The 11,063-nt window shown below is 37.4% G+C and overlaps 1 protein-coding gene across 1 annotated transcript; it reads left to right on the top strand.

Moving 5' to 3' along the window:
• The first annotated feature begins 1,856 nt into the window (after positions 1–1,856).
• LOC138085760 (olfactory receptor 2T4-like) lies at positions 1,857–2,807 on the top strand. Its single transcript, XM_068980293.1, has one exon. It carries the CDS (start codon positions 1,857–1,859, stop codon positions 2,805–2,807), a length of 951 nt encoding a protein of 316 aa, XP_068836394.1.
• The last annotated feature ends 8,256 nt before the right edge of the window (positions 2,808–11,063 follow it).

Consider the following 11,063-nt stretch of genomic DNA (forward strand, 5'->3'; position numbering starts at 1 on the left):
AGGGGCAAAGTTGCTATACAGACAGAGAAGGAAACACTGTCTGGTGTCTTGGATGGGTTGTTAGTGTGGTTTAATAACAGTGACCTCCCCATTTACCAAAGTGCAGCAGAGATTTGTCCAGAGCCCAGCAAGTACCCTCCTTGGTCTCCCTCCATCTGCTTAGTAAATAGCTACAAGGTCTTCACATGTATTGATCACTTCTCCAGTCCTTGATTTCCTTTAATCACAAATATAAACTTGATCAGTATGCATTGTTGTGAAATTTATTTAACGGTATTTCAATTTTGCTCAGAGCCGGATTTCTTCTGCCACTGAAGGTAGAATTTAACAGAAAAGTTACATTCTTGACGAAATGCATCCTAGGTTTGCTAGACATTTATATTGATATCAAGAAATCAAGAAATCTTTTGTAGTGTTATCTACTTCTTTAGTACTCTGGAACTCAGAACTGATAATAAGTTTAGCCTTGGGAATTATTACAAAGTATATTTGAAACTTGAAAATGATTCTTGAAATATCCCTGCATCATAACACGCTCTAAACTCTTCCGAGAAAGAGGAACCAATATTTCATTCTTATTGGCAATAGCTTTTGAAATTTAACATTTTACATGTCTAAAATTGAGAAGTTTGAAGGTTTAATCTTTATAAGAGAAAAATGTAGAGTAAGAAGCTATTCCTTATTCCCTAAGAAAGGTCAGATTATATTTTTTGTCTATTTTTCTTTTTATTTATTGTGTAGCTATTTTAAAATTATACTTTAAATCACATTTATATAATATTTCCCCTGAATAGATGAATATGATTTCCTTAAATCTAATCAAGTTTAATTTGCCTTTGGTTCATGTTCAATGACTAGTACAAGGCTGGCTATAAGCAGCAAGATAGAAGAGGAAATAATGAATTAGTGTAAGAAATATCACAGTGTTGTTCAGTTTCTTTCTTCATCTCAGTTTCCAAAGATAATTAATTGATGTGTATGAAAGCAGATAACATTTGGGAAAATAACCAAAATTTTGTCTGATAGATGGCAGTAACCCTTTAAAGCAGATGAATTTTCAACTTGGAAACACATGTACCAGACAGAAATAAAATGGATTTCTACATAAAGCTCTGCTTAAACAGGATAACATTTTAAAAACATATTATATATTTATCCATATTTACTTATATTTATATAGACAGCACACACCACATAGATATATTTGTTTAAAATTTAAATATATACATAATTATATGTATATGTACACTCCACATAACCACAGTGCCTCACAGTATCACCCAGTCCTATAGACAAAAGAGATTCAAATGCTTTGTATAGATTTTCTTTAAATTATATTTTAGTAACTTTTAAAATCTTTCTTACATGTAATACACCTCCAGGAGTTTTAAAACTCCCAGTTGGATCCTTAAACTGGGGATAATAAAATTCCAAGTTCTATATAAAGCATTTTAGAAGAGTGTGATATCTTTTTTAAAAAAAAGTAATTTACTTTTTGTGTTTGTATAGGCCAGACACTACATAAATTTCCATTCTTCTCCACAAAGGACATTACATCATCAGATGTCATAAACTTCAAATGCAGCACCATAGCTATAAGTTAGGAATTTTTTAGAGCCACAGTTGTGAATTACTAGCTTTCTAGTAATCTCTAGAATTATAGATACTTTTAAAACTTCATATCTACAGAGTCATAGAATTTCCTCTTGTTAGCACAACTGAGTGGTACACACATACACTTACACACACACACACACATATGTGCACACTCTCAGTAAACATTCATTTCAGTTGGTAGATTCCTATAAGTAATCCATTAACTTCAAAGTTCTCCTTGGTGGTCTAGGTGAAATCTCATGGACAATATCACCTGGATGACCAGCTACACTGCAAGATCAGATTTCACCCTGGTGGGAATCTTCAGTCAATCACAACACCCTGCTCTCCTTTGTGTGGTCAGTTTTGTGGTTTTCCTGATGGCTTTGTCTGGAAATATCTTTCTGATCTTTTTGATATATTCTGATGCTCACCTCCACACCCCCATGTACTTTTTCATCAGTCAGTTGTCTTTCATGGACATGATGTACATTTCTGTTACTGTGCCCAAGATGCTCATGGACCAGATCACAGGTGTGAATAAGATCTCCGTCCCTGAATGTGGGATTCAGATGTTCCTCTATGTGACACTAGCAGGTTCAGAATTTTTCCTTCTAGCCTCTATGGCCTATGATCGCTACATGGCCATTTGCCATCCTCTCCACTACCCTGTCGTCATGAACCACAAGGTGTGTCTCTTCCTGGCATCTGGCTGCTGGTTTCTGGGCTCAGTGGATGGCTTCTTGTTTACTCCCATCACCATGACCTTCCCCTTCTGCAGATCCCGGGAGATCTATCATTTCTTCTGTGAAGTTCCTGCTATATTAAAGCTTTCCTGCTCAGACACCGCCCTCTATGAGATTTTCATGTACCTGTGTTGTGTTCTCATGCTCCTCATTCCTGTGACAATCATTTCAGGCTCTTATTACTTTATTCTCCTCACCATTCACAGGATGAACTCAGCAGAGGGTCGGAAGAAGGCATTTGCGACTTGTTCCTCCCACATGACTGTGGTCATCCTCTTTTATGGGGCTGCCATATACACATATATGCTTCCCAACTCCTACCACACCCCTGAGAAGGACATGATGGTATCTGTCTTTTACACCATACTCACTCCTGTACTAAACCCTTTAATCTACAGTCTAAGGAATAAGGATGTTATAGGGGCTCTGAAGAAAATGTTGAACGTGGGAATTGTTTTTCAATAAATTATAAAGTAAGAAACTTTGTATTAATGTGTTTTACCTTCTCTTTACATTTCATAAGTTTAGATTCTTATGCCAACAGCACTGCTTAGAATTTTATACTATGATATCTCATTTTCACACCTTTTTAGAGAAGTCCTTCCTTGAATGAGAAAACTCTCCAATTTTCCAATCCTTCTCCACTCAAAATGCAATATACAATTATACTGTATTGATGTTATTTCCTGAAGCTGATAACTGCACTATGAGTTTGTAGATGAATATATATATATTCTTTGGAAACACATAATGACAATGTTTGAAGGAAAAAAGTTACAAGATGTATGAAATTTATTAAGTGGGAGATAATGAAGCAAAAACTATAGAATATTAACAACTGGGGATTCTGAGTAAAGGGTATGTGGTTTTTACTACTCTTATTCATGCTACTTTTCAATAAATAAACACTTACTCCACATAAACAGTTAAAGTATCAATCCTCACTCCTTTATTGAATTTGTCTTCTGCTTCGTGGCAATGTAAATGGCATAATATCTAAGAAAACATGCTCATTTTAGTGTGGTTAGTTATTACTGAGATAATCCTGTCTCTGCCCGACATCATATAGCCTGCTTTGTTCCACATGGGTGAATTCTGAATGCATTTAGTGGAGGTTAATTGTTCTCTGCAAGTAGTAGGTTTAGAATGCAGCATTGCATAAAGGACAGAGGGAAATATATAAATTCAAAGTGGCAGAAAAATTTAGAGAAGATTCCTCCATGGGGTGACATCTGAACCAAGTTTTGAAGTATGTAATTTATTACACAAAAAGAGGCGGGATATCAAATTTCAAACTCATTTATTCATTCAATTATTCAATGAATATTTCCTAGACTATACTATAATCCAAAATAAAAGCTAAATGAGAGTAAAATCTGAATACTACATGGCTGCTGTTCCCAAGGGATCTGGATCTGTAGCTGTAGTTTCACACACAAATGGGTGCTGTAAAGTATTTGCTCTGTCTTGATGTTCATGAAGAATGGGTACAGCTCATAAAGAGATATCAGTTCTATCTGTGACATGTAAGTTGGGTAAAATAAAAGGTTGAGAGCAGCCCCTGGAATTCAGTGTTGAATGGTGAGCAGACGTTAACTTCAGATGAGTATAAACAACTGGAGGAGAGGGAGGGGATTGTTCAAGGACACAGAAAAAGAAGAGCACAAAGGTCAGACAGTTTACCAAGCAGGAGAGGAAAATGTTCCAATGGCTCCTCCTTTCCTGCCTTACTTTATAGACTAATTTCTTGACCTTCTGTGATCCAGAGTTTTACAAACATCAACCAAACAATGAGATTATTCTTTGTGAAATGTGAAATCCGTGGAAATCAACTGGGAAGTTTAATATTGAGATGGGGAGACGAGGTGAGTGAGAATGAGAACTGAATGGTGTTTTATTACTATTATTCAGCTGCTAAGTCATGTCTGATTCTTTGTGACCCCATGGACTGCAGCACACCAGGATTCCCTGTCCTTCACTATCTCCTGGAGTGTATTCAAACTCAAATCCATTGAGTTGGTGATGTTATCCAACCATCTCATCCTGTCACTCCCTTTTCCTCTTGCCCTCAGTCTTTCCCAGAATCAAGGTCTTTCCCAATGAGTCAGCTCTTTGCATCAAGTGGCCAAAGTATTGGAGCTTCAGCTTCAGCATCAGTCTCTCCAATGAATATTCAGGGTTGATTTCCTTTAGGATTCACTGGTTTGATATCCTTACAATCCAAGAGACTCTCAAGAATCTTCTCAAGTGCCACAGTTTGAAAATATCAATTTTGGGGGCTCAGCCTTCTTTATGATCCAATTCACATCCATGGGATTCCCTGATAGCTCAATTGGTAAAGAATCTGCCTGCAATGCAGAGGACACTGGTTCAGTTTCTGGGTGGGGAAGATCCTCTGGAGAACGATAGGCTACCCACTCCAGTGTTCTTGGGTTTCCGTTGTGGCTCAGCTGGTAAAAAATGCAGGAGACCTGGGTTTGAGCCCTGGGTTGGGAAGATCCCCTGGAGAAGGGAAAGGCTACACACTCTAGTATTCTGGCCTGGAGAATTCCAGAGACTGTATAGTCCATGGAGTCACAAAAAGTCAGACAGAATTGATCAACTTTCATTTTCACTTTTCTCATATCCACACATGACTACTAGAAAACCATAGCTTTCACCATATGAACTTTGTTGGCAAAGTGATGTCTCTGCTATTTAATACACTGTCTGAGTTTGTCATAGCTTTTCTTCCAAGGAGCAAACATCTTTTAATTTCATGATTGTAGTCACCATCCATAGTGATTTTGGAGCACAAGAAAATAAAATGGGTCACTGTTTTCACTTTTTCTCTTGTTATTTGCCATGAAGTGATGGGAAAAGATGCCATGAACTTAGTTTCTTGAGTAGTGAGTTTTAAACTAGCTTTTTCACTCTCCTCTTTCACCTTCATCAAGAGGCACTTTAATTCCTCTTCACGTTCTGCCATTAAGATAGTATCATCTGCATGCCTGAGGTTGTTGATATTTTTCCCGGAAATTGTGGTTCTAATTTGTAACTCATTCAACCTGACATTTTGCATAATGTACTCTTGCATACAAATTAAATAAGCAGGGTTAAATTATACAGTCTTGACATACTCCTTTCCCAATTTTGAACCAGTTCAGTGTTGCATGTCTGATTCTAGCTGTTGCTTCTTGACTTGACTTTAGGTTTCACAGGAGAAACATAAGGTGGTCTGGTAGTCATATCTTTTTAAGAATTTTCCAGTTTGTTGTGGTCCACACAGTCAGAGGCTTTATTGTTGTCAGTGAAGCAGAAGTTGATGTTTTCCTGAAATTTCCTTGCTTTCTCTATGATCTAGAGAATGTTGGCAATTTAATCTCTGGTTCCTCTGCCTTTTCTACACTCAGCTTGTATACCTGGAGGTTGCTGGTTCTCAAACTGCTGAAGCCTAGTTTGAAGGATTTTGAGCAACACCTCGCTAGCATGTGCGAGGTGCAATTTTAAGGTAGTTTGAACATTCTTTAGCATTGCCCTTCTTTGGAATTAGAATGAAAACTGACCTTTTCCAGTCCTGTGGTGGCCACTGCTGAATTTTCCAAATTTGCTGCTATATTCAGTGTAGCACTTTAACAGCATCATCTTTTAGAATTAGAAATAGCTCCGTAGAAATTCCATCACTTTCACTAACTTTGTTTGTAGCAATGCTTTCTAAAGCCCACTTAACTTCACATTCTAGGATGTCTGGCTCTGGGTGAGTGGCCACACCATCGTGACTATCTGGGTCATGAAGACCTTTTTGTATAGCTTTTCTGTGTATTCTTCATCTCTTCTGCTTATTAGGTCCTTATAATTTTTGCCCCTTATTGTGCCTTTCCTTGCACAAAATTTTCCCTCACTATCTCCAATTTTCTTGAAGAGATCTCTAGACTTTCCCATTCTTTTTTTTTTTTTCCCTCTCTCTACTTCTTTGCATTGTTCACTTAATAAAGCTTTCTTATTTCTCCTTGATATTCTCTGGAGCTCTGTATTCAGATGGGTATATCTTTCCCTTTCTCCCTTGTCTTTCACTTATCTTCTTTTCTCAAATATTTGTAGAGCCTCCTCAGAAAACCATTCTGCCTTCTTGCATTTCATTTTCTTTGGGATGATTTTGGTCACTATCTCCTGTACAATGTCATGAACCTCCATCATAGTTCTTCAGGCAGTCCATCAACCAGGTCTAATCCCTTGAATTTATTTGTCACCTCCACTGTATAATCATAAGGGATATGATTTAGGTCATATCTGAATGGCCTAGTGGTTTTCTCTACTTTCTTCAATTTAGGCCTGAATTTTGCAATAAGGAGCTCATGATCTGAGGGAAAGATCCCTCATTGTAGGGAAAGATCAAATTAGCCAAGATAGCATGTTCAGGCTCTCTGATCCCACATTTTATAGAGAACGACTATGTAACAGCTGAGATCATTTATATCACTGTGCATGCACATCACGAGGTACTCACTTGGTCACGAGCTACTTTATGCTGTAGGGATATAAGGGCTCCACCTAGAAAGAGGGGGAATTACTGCTGTAACACAGTTGTGTCAGTTGAATCAGCCACAAGACGAGACAATATTGAGTGTCTGCTACTACAACTGCTGTGTCAGCCAGGAGAGAATAAATGTGTCTGCACTTCCTACGGTTCCTGGCTCCTTGAGTCTTCTTCTAGCCTCTTAACTCCCACCTCACCCGCCCTGGGTTCAGCAAATAGTGCAGACAGTGTGAACATCAGACAACTGGCATAACGTTCAGGATCAGCAATACCACTGATGCAGCAAGCAGGGTCAGCAATATGCACAGTCATCTCTAGGTCTTGTTTTTGCTGACTGTATAGAGATTCTCCATCTTTGGCTCCAAAGAATATAATCAGTCTGCTTTCAGTGTTGATCGTTGTAATGTTCATGTGCAGAATTATCTCCTGTGTTGTTTCAAGAGAGTGTTTTCTATGACCAGTGTATTCTCTTGGCAAAACTCTGTTAGCCTTTGTTCTGCTTCACTGTGTACTCAAGGTCAAGCTTACTTGTTTCTCCAGGTATCTCTTGACCTCCTACTTTTGCATTCCAATCCTCTATGATGAAAAAAACATCTTTTTTTGGCATTAGCTCTAGAAGGTCTTGGAGGTCTTCATAGAACTCTTGAACCTCAGCTTCTTGAGTGTTAGTCATTGGTGCATAAACTTGGATTGCTGTGATGTTGAATGATTTGCCTTGGAAATAAACCGAGATCATTCTATTGTTTTTGAGATCGCACCCAAGTACTGCTTTTCAAACTATTTTGTTGACTATGAAGGCTACTCCATTTCTTCTAGGGCATTCTTGACCACAGTGGTAAATATAATGGTCATTTGAACTAAATTCACCCATTCCCATCCATTATTAATCCACTGATTCCTAGAATGTCGATGTTCACTCTTGCCATCTCCTGCTTGACTATGTCCAATTTACCCTGATTCATGGTCCTACCACTCCAGGTACCTATGCAATACTATTCTTTACTGCATCAGACTTTGCTTTCACCACCAGACACACCCACAGCTAAGTGTCATTTCTGCTTTGGCCTAGCCTCTTCATTCTTTCTGGAGCTATTTCTCCTCTATCCCCAGTATCTTATTGAGCATCTTCTGATGCAGGAATCTCATCTTCGATTGGCATATCTTTTTGCATTTTCATACTGTTCATGGGATTCTCAAGGCAAGAACATTGGAGTGGTTTGCCATTCCCTCCTCTGGCAGACTATATTTTCTCAGAACTATCCTGTATGACCCACCCACCTTGGGTGACTGCACATCATGGCTCATAGCTTCACTGAATTACACAAGCCCCTTTGCCACAACAAGGCTGTGCTCTATGAAGGGGGAATAGTGTTTATCTATCAATAAGTGGCATGGATTATGCTTTGACAACAGAAGAATCCCAATGGAGAAGATTTGGAGTAAGAGGGGCCTTGTTGAACCTGCTGCATAAAGCCATAGACATGGTTGCATGTATCCTCACTTTCCAACTGGCTATGTCCAGCTTGTGGTTTTAAAAGTGCCTATTCCTTTTTCCTCTTGATACAATTAATTAATGACTGTAAAAGAAATATCTCCCAGTGTTTTGGGAAACAATTTCAGAAAATAAGTGTGCAATATTTCTGTTGTAGTGAAAACAAATGGGTAAAATATGCACTCTGAATTTAAAGTAATTGAGAAGTGAATTCATCACCTCTTAATTTGCTCAACTACAATAATCCACATGTTTGATAGCTCCATTTACAACATAAACATAGGGGATAAAATAAAACAAAATGTGGTGTGGAATTATAGTCTTCCTAAGATTACTTTCCCTCTATCAAAATGAAGAAAAGTTTTTAAAAGTATATTTTTAGAAAATCAAATTATCTTTTTAGATAATGTGTCTGAAATACAATTTTCCAAAATCTCTACTAATAATAATTTGTAAGAATTATGTAGCAGGGAAAATTCTTCATAAAAATATCAATTATATATAATATTTAATCATCAGAATTCTTAAACACAGAGAACCAGTTGCCACTCAAAATTTCTTTTATATAGAGTTAAAAATTGAAATGGAAGAACTTTTGGCACTCAAATCCATTCACTTATCATGCTACATAGGTAGCTGTCTTCTGAAGTTATCTAAAATTTTCAAACTTTTTATTTATTCATGTGTTTATTATAGTAATGACAGCATTTAGCCTTAGGGCAAATGAATCACTTAAATTTCATGTTAACAAGGCATCAGCCTTCTCCATCTTATAAAGTACATAAAGGAATATGATTGGAATTCTTCATCCCAATATAGGAATTAACCAACTTGGATTAAATAGAGAAGTGTGCATCATTTTCATAAATATTCTGCTTTCTTTAATGTGTTCAAAGAATGAAATCTGAAGAAACAGACGATCTAAATCATTTTCTAAGAATGGCTAAAAGAAAGGGGTTTATTAAGCATAATTAGAGACATTAAAACTGACATGCATTTTCACCTCTTAGGTGAAAATGTTTTCTGTCCTGCTTGACCAATGATGTGGAGTACTATAATTCACACTTCTTTTTAGGGAAACAAATCAAACATTGACCTCCAACATGCCTACAATGTGGGAGACCTGGGTTCGATCCCTGGGTCGGGAAGATCCTCTGGAGAAGGAAATGGCAACCCACTCCAGTACTCTTGCCTGGAAAATCCCATGGATGGAAAAGCCTGGTAGGCCACAGTCTGTAGGGTCACAAAGAGTCAGACACAACTGAGCAACTTCACCTTCAACTTCACCTATGCTTTTTTAGCTCAGTAAGTTGTTTCAAGTATCTTACTACTTCAGTGCATGGAACTGGATCATATTCCAAAAACGGATTGGTCAGTAATTTTGAATTAAATAGCCTAATAATGGACTTAGTGATGCCATTGTTCAATCATAGTAACTGTTATTTGAAAAATAATTGTCTCATACAAATACCTTTCTTCACATATATTACTTTCAGAGGACAGAATCCCAAGTAAATCGGTTCAAATAATCGATGATTTTTGAATTTTAATACAAAATATTAATCTGCATGCTATGAAATTCTAATTTAGAATTTAGACTAATTAGCACCCCACTGCCTGAAAAGAAAGAGGATCCATTTCATACATCGCCACTGTGTTGGCATTTTGATCCTGTTCCTCATATGTGGCTTATCTTCTATTTCTCTTTGTGACCAGAGTGTGTCACTTGTCCCTCTGCCTTCTAGACTGTTTGGCCAGTGAGAGACTCAAGAGGAGATTGAAGGGTAGCAGTGACTCAGGTCTGAATACTGTTTCAGCACCTTCTCTGCTCAGCTGCAACTGGCAGTGACCACGTTCCTCCAGCTCAGGCCCAGGTCTCACCAGTGGCCCTACCCTCTGCAGCTTCAACTACTGTAGATCCTGGAAATGGTTAATTCTTCCATTGCTTCTTGGGGCCAGGGCTGGAGAGAATTTCCTTTTGTTGATGTCTTTGAGTCATTCGCCATCCCTCGATAAAAATCTTTTCTACTTATATCCTGATGTAATTACTCACCAATATTAGCTACACTTTGCATGTTTTTGCCAACATATCAATTCAATTGAGGTTATGTCTTGGGATTTTTCTGACAAATTTTGATTTAGATTCTTTCCAAAGCTTTTAATTTAGTTCTTTCATGTTCGCTGTTCTAGAGTATTTCTTAAGCTCTGAATTAGTCAATTAAAAGATTGCACTTTTTGACTCCTTTTCTGTCTGACTTATTTCATTTATGTACCATTACTATTAATCTCTTATTATATATGTAATGTCTTTCCAAAAAGTGAGATTTCAACATATGCCTATATTTTTCTGTGTTGTGTAGATTTTTATGGTGTCAATTATTTTTGGTTTGGAAATGCCTATTTTGTTTATGAAGGCTTTCTCCATTCTATTACTGTAGAAGTTGTCTTCTACCTTCTTTTCAGGTTAAAAAAAATACATACAACTTTTTTATCAGTATGTAATATTTTTAGTATATTACAACAGACTGGTTCCAAATAGGAAAAGGACTGTGTCAGGGCTGTATATTGTCACCCTGCTGATTTAACTTCTATGCAGAGTACATCATTAGAAACACTGGACTGGAAGAAACACAAGCTGGAATCAAGATTTCCAGGAGAAATATCAGTAACCTCAGATATGCAGATGACACCACCCTTATGGCAGAAAGTGGAG

Source organism: Capricornis sumatraensis, chromosome 9 (genome assembly GCF_032405125.1).
Source record: "Capricornis sumatraensis isolate serow.1 chromosome 9, serow.2, whole genome shotgun sequence".
Classification (NCBI taxonomy): domain Eukaryota; kingdom Metazoa; phylum Chordata; class Mammalia; order Artiodactyla; family Bovidae; genus Capricornis; species Capricornis sumatraensis.